Raw genomic sequence first — 17,149 nt, 5'->3', positions numbered from 1 at the left:
TTTTTACTGTATTTATATTTGTTCCAGAGAATCAAAGCATGATACAGGCCATAATGCTTAGTAATATCGACCAAGAATGTGTTGGATTTTATTGAATGTGTTCTGTCCCCAATGGAAAAAGAGAACCACTGTCATGACAACCTCTTTTCTCTTTTTGCACACACATACACACACGCACACACGAAGGGCAATATGCTACCTGTTCCCAAAGCCTGCTGTTGCCATCGCGTTTACATTGCCTTTTCTCTATAGGACTTTTGATCAAATAAAGTTTTGTTCTATCCAGAAACGATCTCTTGTTTTGTAGGATTATTGCTCATCAGCACTGTCTGCAACGTGTTACAATTCCATCTGTTAAGTTGTTGATGTTGTTATGTCACTGAGTCAGGCGTTGCCCCCGATCACCACCACCACCAGATGGCCTAGTTTAGACAAATGTGATTACCATTGTTACACTCACACAATGACATTAAGCGAAACCTTTAAAGGCCAGACAAACCGATGCTTATTAAATCTACTCTTCTCCCATGGTGACTCTGAACCTGGTTGACTTCTTACTACTTTTCCGGTTTGTGCTGTTGCTGGGACAAATGACACATTTTGCCAGGAATTTGTGTTGTGTGTATTTTTTTTATGGTTCACCCTTTTGTTTATACCTGGTTGATTATTCCAAAATATGTTCTAGAATTACATTGAAATTATTGACAGGCTCGTCTACATTTTTTTTTACATTGCACCATATCGAAAGGTGTCACCCATGCCAAAGCTGAAAATTGAAAATACTATTTCGACTCACCGTCATTACTCTTTGTTTATCCCTGAAGGGAAACTCATTTGACACTCAGCCATGTAAAGCTCATGTTGCTTGCATCACACTACGCAAGCAATAATTTCACACACTTGCAGGCAAGGGAGCCATGTCAGGGTAATGGGGCAGCTAATGTTTCTCTTTATTGGCCTCCCGTAGGAGAAATTTGTCATGGAGCAAAGGACATACAAACATTAATACATCATCACATATAAACATAAACCGTAAACACTCATAATTACATCAGAGTCAAACACGTTGTCCTCCTCATCCATGTGCACCTCTATTAGTTTTTCATGTTGATTAACTTCATTGACGAATTACATTTGTACTTTTATATCTGTTGTATTTGTATAGTGGTACCTTTGGATAGATTTCAGTAGTTCATAATCACAGTTCAGTACATACAGCCAAGACTTTTTGTGGCTTCATTCATTTACATGACATATCATCACCCTCTTAAAATAATTGTCAAAGTATTTTTACATTTTTTTGTTTTGTCTAAATCATCACCTCATGATGCAAATGGTACAATTTTTTGTGTTTACTGAAAAATCTGCAAAAAAAACAAAAAACAAAAAAACCGCCTTAGGCGATTATTGTAAGGCATCAATATGACATTTCCTACCATTCTTTATTCTTATTATTATGAATTGGTGTTTTGGCGTCTTGCTCATGGCCATTTCCTCAGTGCCTATAGGAGACACGCACATCTCCCAACAATTAGTCCCGGTTTCCATATAAAGTATAGCGATATACTCAAACCTTGAGTCAAAGCTTTCATTGTCCATTATTCTTTAACAGTTGGCTTCCAGGCTGATTTAGTGTGGTATTCATTATGTATGCTGACTGTTCTGTTTTTTTTTTTCCTTTTAGGGTCAGTGTAGGCAGTGAGGATTGCAATTTAAAGGGACAATCAATGATCCCTAGTGCCATCTAGTGGTGAACTAATAATTCATTCATTAAAAAAAACTGTTTATGTCAATAGTATACAAAAATATGTTAATCGCATATATATATATATATATATATATATATATATATATATATATATATATATATGAATAATAATAATATATCATTGGTCTAGTAATCAGTAATTTTATAACATAGCTAAGTCTCACCTTACTAGAGCTACCATGTTTTGTCGCCATCTTCCTGCTACGGATGCCCAAAGGACAACTTTGCGAATATCGTTATTGCATCAAGTGTCAGACCCAATGGGCCGACCATAACAGCTGGGGCCTGTAGGTGGTCGTCACTGAGTACCGTGATTCCATCGCTTGTCACTTTCTACTTTGCTCTCGCAAGCTTTTACTTGCAAGCTTGTTTTTTTTTTTTTTTTTTTTTTTTAACTAGCTCTTTAACTAGGTCTTTCGACATCCCTCGCCGGGCTTCACAACGGCTGCCAAGTCACCGTCGCTCGCCAAGATACTCGTTTGCTCACGCAAAATAAGATTTGGTGGTAGGCTTGTGAAATGTGGTCCTTCTGAGCCACCGCAGTGTGGGAGCTCCTGAGTGTTTCTAATGCTTTTTTTTTACCACTAGATGGCACTAAGGACTACACACTCCCTAAAAAATATAAACAGCCTGTGAGCAAAGATCCTAGTCACTTCCTGATGAGATATTCTGCCATATATAAAATGATGTCCCCATTGTTAAGCTTTCAGCTGTTTGTAGGGGTGAATACCCCTCTGCGCCCCTTTTTGATCCACCAAAATGGATTCCTCAGCTCTGAGAGTGTCCTGCCTATAAATATCCATGATGAGTGACAGCCACTGACAGCTGCAGCCAACCAGTGAAGGCTTAGCAGAATGATCTGGGATGTGAGCGCTGACAGTCCTGTTCTCTTGTAGGGAGTGAACAGACCCTCTTTTCTCCTTCCTGCAAAACCAGGATAAGGTAGCAGAACAAAATGGCTGCTCTGATTATCGACCCGACAGAGCAGCCTCGGATGTACCAGCAAAGCCTTCTTCAAGATGGACTGTGTGACCTCTTAGAGAATGACAAGTTTGTGGACTGTGTCCTCAAAGTCAAGGACAAGGAGTTCCCCTGTCACCGCTTGGTTTTAGCAGCCAGTAGTCCCTTCTTCAAGGCTATGTTCCTGTCTGACCTGGAGGAAGGCAAGACCCGTGACATAATCCTCAAAGACGTCGAGCCCGGCACGATGGGGATGATTTTGCGCTACATCTACACCTCTGACATTGATTTGACAGAACAGAACGTCCAGGACATCTTCATGGTCGCCAACATGTACCAGATCCCCTCCATCTTCTCCGTTTGTGTGTCCTACCTTCAAGAGAAGCTGGTGCTAGGCAACTGCTTGGCTATCTTCAGGTTGGGGCTCCTGCTGGACTGTCCTCGGCTCACCTTGACTGCGCAGGAGTTCATCTGTGAACGCTACCCGGTTGTAATCAGGGACCAGGATTTCCTGCAGCTCGCCGCGGCCGAGCTGGCCCTCATCATCAACTCAGACGCGCTTAATGTAGAGCGGGAAGAACTCGTGTTTGAATCGCTGATGGACTGGGTCGGACACGATGAGAAAAAAAGGGTAGGGGAACTGCCAGAATTGTTGCACTGCGTCCGCTTCAGGTTGATGGTTTCGGACTATTTTAAAGAAAAAGTGGAACGTCACAAATACATCCGGTTCAACCAGGAGATCAAGAAAGAGCTGGATCTGGTTAAGAACGCTCGCAGAGGTCGTCTCCCAAAACCCAAGTTGGAAAGAACTGAGGGAGAAGGAAGTGAGGAGGGTCAGGAGGGTTATCTGCCAGGAATACTCAACAACAACCCCCGTTTTGGGATGTTTGAGATGGACTTGCTACTCATGATCAGTCAAACAGGGACTGTGGCCTATGAACCAGTCGGAAATGAATGCTTTGTCGTGTCAGATTCGAGAGAAATTCCAAAGAACCACTGTAGTCTGGTAACCAAAGAGAACCAGGTGTTTGTTGTAGGCGGGCTTCTTTACAATGAGGAGAACCAAGATGAACCCTTCAGCTCTTACTTCTTACAGGTAATGTTTCAAATGAGACATCTCTTGACCATTTGAAGAGTAAGTCCACCCAAAAATTTTATGCACAATAATGTTGTAAGTGCCCCCACTAGTCTAACCACAGTATTATTGCGTTTGTGCCATAGGAGTTAAAAAACAAAAGCCACCTGATTTTAACCATCTTAGGGGGCGGCCATTTTGTCACTTGCTCTCAACTTAGAGTAATTCTGCATTCGAGGAAGGTCGTAAATCAGAGTCGTCCCAGTTGGATATTCCCAGTTCCGACCTGAAAGCGTTGGAAGCGAAAGTAAGCAACCAAAATGTCAGATAGTGATAAGTAGATTTTTGTTTGGGTCCTCAAAGCACATTTTGACCTCCAGCAAACTTTCCTTTTCACAATAAATCAAATAGAAGAGGAATGACGAATGATAAATATTACATATTTATTTATCTTATTTCATAAGCATTCCATACAGTTCAGTAGTTTACCGTATAATTTCATGCAGCAAACTGCCACATAGGCACTGTGTTTCATGAAGTTATGTCAAATATTTATGAATAAAGAAAGCTATCTAGTTTTATATTCGAGTAAATTGTATTTTACCAATCACAGCTTGACGTCACAATATCAGTCAGTCGGCGATGTGGCATTTCCTAGTTCAAGGGGGTGTTCCCGTACACACTTCCTGACATGAAGTCGGAAAAGTCTGACTTCCCAATTTCCTTGAATGCAGCATTAAATGACATCACAGTTGCTCAGGTTCCAGGTAATGACCAATCATGGCTCACCTGTTTTTCTGAAGCTGAGCCGTGATTGGTGATTGATTACCTGAGCTACTGTGATGTCATTTTCAGTCAACAAGTGGCAAAATGGCCGCCCCTGCTGAACACCTATTCCACAAACCAAATATTAATCAGAATGCCGTGTTAAGACTAGCAGGGGCAGATAAAACATACCATTGTAAATAAAATTCTTAGGTTGACCCGTATTCACAGTTCCAGTGACTGCCATTTCCCCACTTACACATAATAAATGTCATTCCCAGTTTGATCCAGTAAGTTCAGAATGGTTAGGGATGCCTTCACAACCCAACCCTCGCTGCTTGTTTGGGATGGCAGAAGTGGAGAACTCCATCTTTGTTGTTGGAGGCAAGGAACTGAAGGAAGGGGAGCACGTTCTGGACTCAGTCATGATCTATGACAGACAGTAAGTAGGCTACAGAGAGTGATGTTAAAAATCGATCTATTGTTTTTGACGTTCACCTGATTGGGACATGTGTACTCTACATTCAAGTCTTGATTCTATTCTTCCTGTACTGCTATTCACTGACTGCCTGAAAAAGCAAAACAAGTTTCCCCAATGTGAGACAAAGAAAAGCTGACAGTATCTGCTATTCTTTTCATCTCTAGTTTCTCTAATCAAAAGCATGTTGCCCTAGAATTTGTGTCCTCGCAGCATTGAATAAAGAACCACAGATAAAATAGCTCACAGCATGTGGGTTACAACTGTAATTTTGTGAAAGTCAATTTTAAAGGACCTAAAGTAGTGTTTTGACTACTTTTTTCAGGTCATTCAAATGGGGGGAGTCCGACCCGCTTCCATATGTTGTGTACGGTCACGGAACCGTATCACACAAAGGGCGTGTCTATGTTATTGGTGGCAAATCAGAGACCAAGTAAGTTATATTCATAATCGTGTGCTGTCATATGGAATTGTAAAATTGGAGGAAAACCAATCACATGTCTTGTGTTTTCTGATGCAGGAAGTGCATGAGGAGAGTCTGTGTCTACAACCCCACTAAGTTTGAGTGGAAGGACTTGGCCCCCATGAAGACAGCCCGTTCCCTGTTTGGTGTTGAAGTCCACAAGGACCAGATTTTTGTTGTGACCGGAGTTACAGATACGGGTCTCACCAGCTCTGTGGAGGTCTATGACATCGCCAGCAATAAGTAAGTCAACAGCTTTTAAATGGCCGCCTGCTGTCTCATAATTATGAAGTGAAGCAACTGTCCACATATGTGAAATGACTCATGAAACAGTAATAGTAGCAAATGATCATGCCATAAAACAGAAGATTACTGCTGCTGAGTGTGTCACAGTAAAATATAAACTGTTTTAAGTCAGCATTTAAAATCGGTCTGGAGCCACAAAACATTTGAAGATTGTGATAAAAGAAACAGTGTGTTAGTGTTAGTTTAATGTACCGAGGGCCCAAGAGCTAATTAGAACTGCAAGGTAACAGAAAAATATGTAGCATCCAATACTTTGACATTCATTTTCTTCCTTTATTTATTTATTTGTCATTTTTAATACTTAATTTTTCATACATTTTTAGACTTTTCTGACTTTGTAATTTCTGACATTTTTGGCAATTTTATAGACATGGCAATTTCGTCTTTTTTGGACATTTTATGACTCTTTATGGCATTTTTTTCTTCCTTTTTTGTGGACATTTTATGGTAATTTGGGGGATTTCTTCTTTTGTTTTTGTACATTTTATATTGACTTTTTTTTTCTTTTTTTTAAAATCAATTTTCTGACTTTTTTGTGGCAATTCCAAAGACACTTTATGGTCATTTTGTGCCTTTCTTCTTTTGTTTGTGGGCATTTTATGGTTACTTTTTGAACATTTTCTTTTCTGCCTTTTTAAATAAATTCTCTGACATTTCTGGCAATTTCATGCACGTTTTATGTTAATTTTCTGCTTTTCCTCTTCCTTTTATAGTCACGATTTGGACAACGAGTAAATACATTCTGTAGAGTAAATTTTACTCTATCTAGAGTGGGACCAAATAAACTCAGTTTTGGTGTCATATTTACACTTGGAAGAGAGTAAAACAAAGATTTGAAAAAAAAGAAATGAATAAAAGTCACTCAAGGGTTGAAGAATGAACTCATGACCTTCAGCTTTGGACAGCCGATGATCAACTCCCTGAGCCACGCAGCTCCTGCTGTGTGTTAACTCCCAGATTTTGTTGTCAGATGCTAACTGAAAACGACATCACAATTGCCCAGGGCTCAGTTAACGACCATTCACAGTTCACCTGTTCTCTGAAGCTGAGTCATGGTTGGTCAATACCAGAGCACTGATAGCAACTGTGATGTCATTTTCACTCGACAGCAAGTGGCAAAATGGCCCCCTACTGAGATGGTTAAAAACGGTGGATTTTGCTGCTTAACTCATATTGCACAAACTCAATATTAAACACAATATCATGTTTAGACAAGGACTGCATTGAATATATTAGAAAGCTTTTGCGTTTACTTCCTTTTTAATAAATGAGGAATGTGGTCCTCCTCAACTTGCTCCATGTGTAAAGTTCCCTGAGACAACTTGTGTTGTGATTTGCTGATACAATTATATAAATAAAACGGAATTAAATTGAGCCCCATTTTTTTTCTGTGTGTGTCTTGTGTAGGTGGTCTGAGTTTACCGAGTTCCCTCAGGAGCGCAGCTCTCTCAGTCTGATGTCCATGGGGGGCTTCCTGTATGCTGTTGGGGGGTTTGCCATGGTGGCCAGTGAAACCAGTGAGGAGCCTGTCCCAACAGAAATGACTGACATCTGGAGGTAAGAAAGACTCACCACATAAGGTCACGCTCCGTCACTACTGATCATAATTTGATTAAACATGTGAAAAATAAAGTAGGGGAGTATCAGTATAATAGAGAGGTTATTAAAATATCCATAGTTTATCCCATTTGCTGCAGGCTTTCTCCAAAAACAATGAAAAATATATACCGTATTGTAATTCTTCATACCAAATCATTTTGTACATACGGAAGAGGATTAGAAGAGAGAAAAAGAAAGTTTGGCAGGATTCTCATTTTATTGTCAGAATTCTGACTTGAACTCATTCACTCAGCTTAGATTTCACTGTTTTACTGGATTTTGACTGATTTTGCAAGGCCCACAGAATATTGTGTCTTATTGCTATCAAAACATGGAACCTACCAAAACAAAGATTAGAGTCTCTTCTTTCATCAGGAAAAGGGAAGTATATTTCTATCTGTTTCCGTTTTGCATCAATTCGCATTAGAATATAGCTAAGTTTAATCAAAATTGCTGGTAAAAAGACTGACAAAAGAGCTTGTTGCAACATGGCCCAGGTTGATCTCTTATACTCTGCTGTTATGTGCTGGCCGTTTTTGTAATAACTACCATTGCTTGAAGCATTCTCTTCAGCTCAGAGGCTGCATCAAAGCCTTCTATATGCTCTAGCATAAAAAAACAAAAAAAAACAAAGAGTATTCAGACTTTAATATCACAATTCTCACTTTAAAGTGAGAATAATAGTAGTACAAATTCGGACTTTAAAGTCAGAATTCTGACTTTATTCACAGAATTCTCACTTTAATTCCGACTTTAAAGTGAAAATTCTGACTTTAATCTCAAAATTCTGACTTTAGAGTGAGAATTCAGACTTACATCCATCCATCCAACCATTTTCTGACCGCTTATTCCTCACAAGGGTCGCGGGGGGTGCTGGGGCCTATCTCAGCTGGCTCTGGACAGTAGGCGGGGGACACCCTGGACTGGTTGCCAGCCAATCGCAGAGAATTCAGACTTTAATCTCAAAATTATGACTTTAAAGTGAGAATTCAGACTTTAATCTCAAAATTCTGACTTTAAAGTGAGAATTCAGACTTTAATCTTATGATTCACACTTTAAAAGTGAGAATAATGACGTTAGAGTCACTTTAAAATTTGAATTCTGAGATTAAAGTGAGAATTCTCACTTTAAAGTAAGAATTCTGACTCTTGACTTGGACAAAATAAATGGTTGCCATGCATGACCTTAATTTATTGAGTCGTCTCCGTTTTACGATGAGAGGAATGTTAATGGGCGCAGTTATTCAAATGTGAATCTTTCCCACAGATACGACGAGACGGAGAAGTGCTGGAGTGGGATTCTACGTGAGATTATCTATGCAGAGGGAGCCACCATTGTTCCCGTCCGTCTCAACACTTTGCGCCTCAACAAATTATAACACAACTTTAACAATGCATTGTTACTAGAGACAGTGTACAGATTATGGGAAACCACTCAAGTTTATAACTGAGGATGAGTCACAGAATGGAAATTAAAAGTAAAATGCCAGCTATCTTTTATTAAAATTGATTAACATATCTGTTATTCTTATGTTGTGAATTTATATCAGAAATAAAATAAATGAGTGTTTACATCCCCTTTAGTGATGAGTTTGAAAAATAAATCCAAATGCAAACATTTTTAGTTTTATTCATCTTCCACAGATATTTTGTATAATAAATTCCATATACTATACAGTACACAATATTTACAGGGCACCACATAGAAGAATACACATTCATTATTGACATAATGCAAACACAGGAGTGAACAATATGTAGTCTTAAATGTAAACATTGATTTCCAGTTGACACCTGAGCTCAAAGTCATCACCATAAAACATGCCATAAAGTGACATTTTCCCCATATTTACAATGCGTGTGAAACATTTAGTCTGAGGTACTTTCGCCGCGTTGTTGCAAGCTGAGTGAGCAGGATGTGGCATCAAACATGCTCTTTAAAGGAATCGAATCATCGCGGATCTTATCTTAAAAGCCCAGAAGTTGGTAGCAGCTACAGAAGCATCCTCATAATCTTTCATTTTGTTGACTGATAACCTCAAGGGCCACAAACCAAACTGCTTATATGCTGATGCTTTATTGATAATGAAGTCTGAATCATATTTATCAGGTTACCGTAACAGGGGAAATACTGATCTGGGGATGTTACTGGATTTTTATACCCCTCAACATTTAATCACCGAATCACAGTTATTAAAAAAAAAATTGACCATGAAATGAATACACAAACCCCACTATCAGTGCAGCATAAGTAACTGGACAGTTAGTTTTCGTGAATGTTGTACATCACCACAAGGGTTTGACATGAAAACAATCAACATGTCTACTTTCAACTTTAATAACTGAAGTTGTTTCATAAAAAGCCATTTCATGTACAAAGTACAAACCCCAATTCCAATAAAGATGTAAATTAAGAACAGAATTTGCAAATCCTTTTCAACCTATATTCAATTGAATACACTAAAAAGATAAGATATTCAATGTCCAAAATGACAACCATTTTCTTTCTTTTTTTTTTTTTGACAAATATTCTCTCATTTTGAATTTTACTCCTGTAACAAATTCCAAAAAAAGCTGGGAAAGGGGCAAGGAAAGACTAGAAAAGTTGAAAGGGAAAAACAAAATAAATAAAATCACCTGTTTGGAATATTTCACAGGTGAACACGTTAATTGGAAACAAGTGATTCCCCGAAAGGCTCAGTTGTTGACAGGTAAGGATGGGATGAGTTTCCCCACCTTGTGAACAACCGCATGAGCATTTAGTTCAACAGTTTAAGAACTTTTCTTACTGTGCAATTAAGTGCAAGGAATCTAATGATTTCATCATATGCGGTCCATATCATCAGAAGACATAGAGAATCTGGAGAAATCCCATATTTCTGTGAAACTTTTACATCTGAAAGTCGACATTTCCGTCACATTGATTGTTTTATGTGGCAAATCCACCCATCTTTGCATTTCTATATATTGTAAGAGTTTAAGGGTTGTGAGTGAGCTTGAACTTATCTGAGCTGACTCAAGAGTTGGAGTACCAGACTGGTCCCCAATCAATAGCAGGGCACAGATTGATGACAATTATATATCATTGCATCAACAAATTAAAGTCTTATAATCCAACATGTATGATTTTGGAATGTGGGAGCACACCAAAGCACCAGGAGAAAAACTCCAATCTCAGAACTGTGAACGGATGTGAGAACCACTCGACCAGCATGCTGCCTGACGCTCTAAAAAGGTTGTCCAAATACTTCTGGAGCAAACCATGTGGTGAAAATAACAGACATTAATCACTGTTACCACATAATAACTTACAGTACAATGCAATGTGCTGTGGACCAATAATGGGAGTCCTTTAGAATGGCACCACTTCAATGCAGGAAACCCCATAGAAGCCTCAGTAATCCAAGATGCACAAAGCTTCATCGGTGTCTGCTGTGGAAAGTCATCCAGCAAATAAAAAAAAATGCCTCGGGCTGGATAAGAAGGTCCATTACGATGGGAATGCTATGGATGTCTTAATAAACAAAACAACATGGGCTATTAAGTTAAATGCATGCACTTTATAGCCCAGGTGGTCTTCAGGAAACATTCTCCTTTTTATAGGACTCGCTTTCCATCCACACGTTATTGAATATAGGGTGACCAGAAATCCCAATTTTGTCTCAGTCAGACAGATTCATACGATAAACCCTATTTACTTTCACATTGACATTTTCGTTCTCGTACACATCAGCATCTAATTGCTAGCAGGTGTGTTTTCCTTTCGTCATATGAGAACTAGTACAAAGGGAAATGTAGTCCTCCTCCTAGCCCAGGGGTCAGCAACCTTTACTGTCAAAAGATACTTTAGGTCAAAAGAATAACAAAAAAATCTGTCTGGAGCCGCAAAACATTTGAACGTTGCGATGAACAAAACTGTGTGTTAGTCAAATGTAGTGAGGGTTCAACAGCTATTTAGAGCTGCACCATAACAGAAAGATAGGAAGCATCTCAAACTTTGAGATTCATTTTCTTCTACTTGTCGTATTCCGTTTTTGTTTGTTTTTTTTGACAATTTTTCATACATGTTAAGGCTTTAAGGCTTTTCTGGTTTCCTGTCATTTTTGGGGGGCAATTTTATGGCTATATTACATCATATTCTGTCTACCTTCTTACTTTTTTGGGACATTTTATGGATACTTTTTGACATTTTTTTTGCCATTACTGCTATCAATTTTTTGAAATTTTTGGCAAGTTTGTAGACATTTTATGGCAATTTTCGGGATTTGTTCTGTTTTCAGACATTTTATGTTTACTTTTTGAACATTTTTCTTTCCTGTCTTTTTCTTCATCAATTTTCTGACTTTTTGGCAATTTTGTGGACATTTTATGGGAATTTTCAGGATTTTTTTTTTCTTTTGTTTTTGGACATTTTATAGTTTTTCAGTGTTTTTCTTTTCTTTCATTAACGTTCAATTCGTTGACATTTATGGCAATTTCATGGAGATTTTATATGGTAGTTTTCTACTTTTCCTCTGTGGACAGTAATTAAAAAAATTAATCTAACACTTTATTTTCTGCCTTTTTTTTAAAATAATTTTTCTGACTTTTTGGTAATTTTGTGGATATTTTATGGGAATTTTCAGGATTTTTTTCCTTTGGTTTTGGGCATTTTATTGTTACTTTTTCAGTGTTTTATTATCATTAACATTCAATTCTCTGATATTTATGGCAATTTCATATGGTAATTTTCTACTTTTCTTCTTCCTTTGTGAACATTTTTAGGTAATTTTGAAAAAAAAAAAACATCTACCATTCATCTCTCCTTTTCTGACAACTTAAAAATTTTGACCCTGACATATTTTGAATATTATTATTATTTATCTAAATCATGAATTCATTTAAATAACATTCAAATTCATTTAAAAACATCTAAATAATTTATTTTAAAAAAAACACACACAAATATGTTAAAAAATATCTACTGTTTTGTTTTTTGTTTTTGTTTTTTAAGAGATTTTTTAGAGGTTCCAGAGTCACAGGTTGCAGACCCCAGTCTGGTCTGACCAAACGCAAACTAATCTTTTCTGATGGCATATTTCTAATGTTACAATGTGGGAGTGGCGCGAGGTAATTGGCACAGCCAGCTTCCAATAGCTGCCGGGAATGAGCCAAAAAGGTTGGCTCATGGTAAATGCTTTTAGTACTATTGGACAAGATAGCATTTAGCATTAGCGACAGTAACGAGATTGACTGGCGATTCAATTCGTTATAAATAATTCCTGGTGAGGATTTATTATATAGTTGATTTTAAGCTAAAACTGTCATGTCCTGGTTTTGAAATTTAGAAAATCTGGTCAGCCTACATACAAAGTGCTCTCGAAATATCTTCATACAGTACTGTCCTATCATTTGTACCGACCCTGTCTTCCATTACGGGTGCACATCACTTGGTAAGAAAAAAGTCGCACACTTTCACAGCTAGTCGAAGGAAATACATCAAAATAAAAGGTCATACTGACCTAAAGGGACACCCACATCTAACTGCACTGCTTAAGTATGTCACCCTTTCAGTATGTGCAGAGCCCAGTCGATGCCTTCCCGTGTCAGATGGCTGAAAAATGCTCCTGACAAGCAGATGCCCGCCGGGCAATGGGGCTGCATTTGGTTAACATGGTGATCTGGGTGCTGAAGTTGTTCCCATTGCTGCCTATGGAGGGCTGCTGGTACTTGGTGTCTGCACCCAGGAAGCGCTGCAACATCCATCTGCGCCACTTACGCTTAATCTCCGCCTGTACCTGCAAGGCAGACGAGGAGGTAGAGAAAATGCGGTACTGACAAAGTGGAAGGCTCGTGATATAATAGGCCAGTAAACATTTTAGGCAGCTATTTTTGTCTTTGCTTACCTCTCCATTTAGGAAACAGTACAAGACAGCAACTACGAAACCCTGGAAGAGAAAGAATATGTTGCCAATTTTCCAACTGGACAGACATTTTTTTGGATGAATAATGTCTTTAGGACTAGCACCAATATGGGGGCTCTCATAACAGAGATTCAGGGAAAATTTCCCAGGAGATAACATTCTTTACTAAAGGAACTATTAATCAGTGATGGCTTCCATCTTGAGCGCTCCATTATGTCCGTTGCTCTCGCCATCAATTTACTGGTGTGTAAATCAACTTTTATTTTTATTTTTTTAATCGTACAATATGTTAGATCATTTTCTGCGGAATCTTGTGCTCAAGAACTGAACTTGATTTTTTTTTTCCTCCCACGTCACCTCTCGCCTTGTAAGTTGTCCACCATTTGAATGTTTACCTGAAATGACCCAAGGATAAGATCAAACACCATCCTCAGGTGTGGGTGAATGTGGTCCGGGATGAAGGCAAAGATGATGTAGTTTATCCCAAAGAGAGGTATCAACAGCAGCGTGGATTTAGCCAGTCTCCTGGAGGGAGGAAGGGTTCAGATAAAGAGACACTTTATCTTGATCCGAGTCGGGAAAACATTGGTTGATATGCACTAGCGCTGGACACCACCAAACGACACAACATCAACACACCATTTCTGTAAAAAAATGTTTCTGTAAAATCAACCCATCAAGCAATTATGTCGGACAAATATGAAAAATTTCATCACATGTTACTTTAAAGGTAATAAGGTAAATAGTTTTTTTCATAATTATGGAGAGACCCGCAGCCACTACAATAAATCCGCGCCTGCGCTGAGCAGATACTGGGGATCAAAACTACAATAATCTGTATTAAGATATCAATTTTTAAATCAGTTTTTACGTGGGAATCCTGTAAGAATATTGCTCTTCTTTTTTTTCTTTTTTTTGTAGAATAACACAAAAAAAAAATCATCCAAAATCAGGAGGCATATTATACATGAGAAATTACAAAGAAATAAAATGTTCACATCGTATGGATGCTATTATCAAGAGTGGATAGTAGTTTGGTTGCACCACACTATATGGGTGCTACAAAGCCCCAGTATTTTAATATCCACACCCAGTAGTAGTATTGGGGGCTGTTCTAAGTAAATACAATATAGAATTCACACACCATGCAATTTAAAAATTGCATAGTTTCTGGAAAAGCATACAGTTTGACTTGATAGTGTTCACATTCTAGTAAAATCTTTTAAAGAGGAAGTTAACCTTCAACATTCGTTGACAATAATATGCTATATGTGACCTCACTAGTATAAACATGACATTCTGATTAATATTACATTTTTGGAATAAGAGTTATGCAGCAAAATCCAGCCATTTATATTATCTCGGCGGCAGCCATTTTGCCACTTGCTGTAGACTGAAGAGGACATCACAGTTGCTCAAGCAACGAACAATCACAGCTCACCTGTTTTCTGAAGCTGGACTGTGATTGGTTGTTACCTGAGCAACTGTGATGTCATTTTCACTCGACAGCAAGTGGCAAAATGGCCGCCTTCTGGGGCGGCGTGGATCAGTGGTATGGTGGTTGTCTCCCAACCCAGAGGTTGTGGGTTCGATCCCAGGCCACTGTGACCACGTCGAAGTATCCTTGAGCAAGATACTGAACCCCCAATTGCTCCTGATGCTGCGTCATCAGTAGGTGAATGGGTAGTCAAAAATGTAAAGCGCTTTGAGGGCCTTAAAGGTGGAAAAGCGCTATATAAATGAAGTGACATTTGCCAGTGTCATTCTGATATTGATCTAAACTACTTGATTTTACTGCTTAACTCATATTCCACTCACACAGTATGAACCAGGATGTCATACTTCGACTAGTGGGGCTGCATAGAACAAATTATTGTCACGTTTTTTCTTTTTTCTTTTTTTGGGGGGTTGGAGGGGGGGGGGGGGGGGGGGACTCTAATGAAAGAAATTGTGAAAAATATATTTAATTTTTTCATATGCACTGAAAACCTACGAGTACTGATTTGACTCCTTTCTTCCAATGTCAGGACAATTCATCTTCTGCCGTAAAATCCGGATAATACAGATGAAGAGGAAAAAGTTGACCTGCCAAGAAAGTAGCAGACAACTAAATATAAGTCGACTGTCTAGAGCTGCGCAGTAAATGTCACTCACAAAGAAGCAATGTCACTCACAAGGATAGTAACAAGAATGGGCGTTTTGATGATCCACCACGGTTTGTCATCAATGATCTCCCAGCATCTGCCAGAAAAGACAACAAAAGTCAGTAACGAAATGTTGCTAACACTTTTACTAGCATCATTGTGATTATCTTTATTATAATTGCTAACCAATCACAAAAGAATGTGAATAGTTTGGCGGGGAGATGCAAGTCAAAAGGATATCTTCGTTACAATGGTCATTTAGAAACCATGAAAAAAATATTAATGGCTTTTTAGCAACACTATATGCTAATTTAGCATAGCAATAAAAACAGTGATTTGCTCTATTTAAAAAAAAATGGTTAAAATGTCATTTTTCTACAGAGGAGACTTAATGTGCTTCCAAAGTGATAATGATATATTTTAAATAATTCCCCAACAAACCGTGACGAAGACAAATAAAAAGAACATGATTGTTCTCACCCAAGATCATTTAAATAAGCCTTTGTAATCACCCACACTGAGATAAAGATGGTTGGAGCCACTGCAAATGACAAATATGAATAGATCATTAGATTTGTCGCATGGACAAATATGTCTAAATAACCAAATGACCTTGCAGATGATTTTACAGGTTGCGAATGAAAGTGAATGAAATATAATCTTTTGGGTACGCTAAGCACGATTCCTCTTGGAAGTTGGCAGACACTACAATTCTGGCATATTTATGAGTATATCTATGAGATATTTCAATGGTGTCATAAAAATGGCCAGCAAAGAAAACTCCATGGAGTAAAGTTCAAGCCTGATCGCTTTGATGGATATTCACGATTGTTTTGTCTGCTACGGTTACATATATTGCTTAAAATGGGCTCTTTTCAGCAGCTGCTGCCTGTTGCAGACCAAACTCAACCAGGACTGATCCATATGCAAATGAAGGCACGGTTTTATCCTGCAGTATCAACACCAAATTGATTCACTGACGTATGAAGACGGTTGTGATGGATGTGCCTGAAAAGCAACTAATAGGCTCCATACAGACACTGAGTTCCCTCTAAAACAAAAAGTCTCTGTTCACATACCCCAGCCAATCATGATGTACCACCAGAAGTACTTCCTCTCGGAGAAGAAGGAGACAGCGAGGAGAGCGTGGAGATAGAGGCCTTCGACCAGCAGCCAGAAGTAACTGGCCATGATGCCATATTGGAAGAACACCACCACTGCCTTACAACCCACCTGAAAAGCATCCACAGTTTCATGCAGTCAGCGAACAGGAAATAATTGTGAACTCATTTCGGGGACAGCTGCGCTTTATTTTTGGAGATAATAACGACACAAGTTTATTCAGCCAACACTCATGCAAAAAGCAAGCTGTGGAGCAAAATTCAGTTTTCAGAGTTGATTTAACGGCCTCACCATTTAGGCATGCATGCAATTTCAAAGATAATTGTCTTTGAATTGGTATGTTTGTATTTTGCTGCATTGAGAGTGTCGTGGTTTGGGTTGATTTTGTTACTTTTGTCATAGCTCAGATTTAATTTTGGTTTAGTTTGATTTTGTCCTCATGTTTCTTTGAGTTCAGTCATGATCTGTGTTTTGCGTTGTCCTTGTATGCCCCCTAGTCTTGTCAAGCCTTGTCTTGTCCATCTGTGTTTGCCTGCCATTCCTCATGTGTCAACCAATCAGCGTCC

General features: G+C 38.6%; 2 protein-coding genes across 3 annotated transcripts in view; one reads left to right on the top strand and one right to left on the bottom strand.

Moving 5' to 3' along the window:
* Positions 1 to 2,672: 2,672 nt before the first annotated feature.
* Positions 2,673 to 8,946, top strand: klhl40a (kelch-like family member 40a). Its single transcript, XM_077501609.1, has 6 exons — positions 2,673 to 3,824; positions 4,850 to 5,010; positions 5,372 to 5,479; positions 5,567 to 5,752; positions 7,223 to 7,372; positions 8,682 to 8,946. The coding sequence occupies exons 1-6, from the start codon at positions 2,724 to 2,726 to the stop codon at positions 8,791 to 8,793; spliced, it is 1,818 nt and encodes a 605-aa protein (XP_077357735.1). The 5' UTR covers positions 2,673 to 2,723; the 3' UTR covers positions 8,794 to 8,946.
* A 78-nt stretch (positions 8,947 to 9,024) lies between these two features.
* Positions 9,025 to 17,149, bottom strand: part of LOC144002774 (vasoactive intestinal polypeptide receptor-like) — a 35,065-nt gene continuing 26,940 nt past the window's right edge. Inside the window, exons 7-13 of one of the 2 annotated variants that reach the window (XM_077498294.1) lie at positions 16,541 to 16,694; positions 15,942 to 16,002; positions 15,492 to 15,558; positions 15,311 to 15,402; positions 13,713 to 13,842; positions 13,300 to 13,341; positions 9,025 to 13,191 (exon numbers count right to left, since the gene is read on the bottom strand). In XM_077498294.1, the coding sequence (XP_077354420.1) occupies positions 13,000 to 13,191; positions 13,300 to 13,341; positions 13,713 to 13,842; positions 15,311 to 15,402; positions 15,492 to 15,558; positions 15,942 to 16,002; positions 16,541 to 16,694 (738 nt within the window). In that variant the 3' untranslated portion in view covers positions 9,025 to 12,999. Of the gene's footprint in view, positions 13,342 to 13,712; positions 13,843 to 15,310; positions 15,403 to 15,491; positions 15,559 to 15,941; positions 16,003 to 16,540; positions 16,695 to 17,149 lie in introns of both variants that reach the window. The other variant, XM_077498283.1, reaches the window with a different exon arrangement.

The sequence above is a fragment of the Festucalex cinctus genome, chromosome 1 (assembly GCF_051991245.1).
Source record: "Festucalex cinctus isolate MCC-2025b chromosome 1, RoL_Fcin_1.0, whole genome shotgun sequence".
Classification (NCBI taxonomy): Eukaryota; Metazoa; Chordata; class Actinopteri; order Syngnathiformes; family Syngnathidae; genus Festucalex; species Festucalex cinctus.
This window is presented reverse-complemented; position numbering and strand designations above follow the sequence as displayed.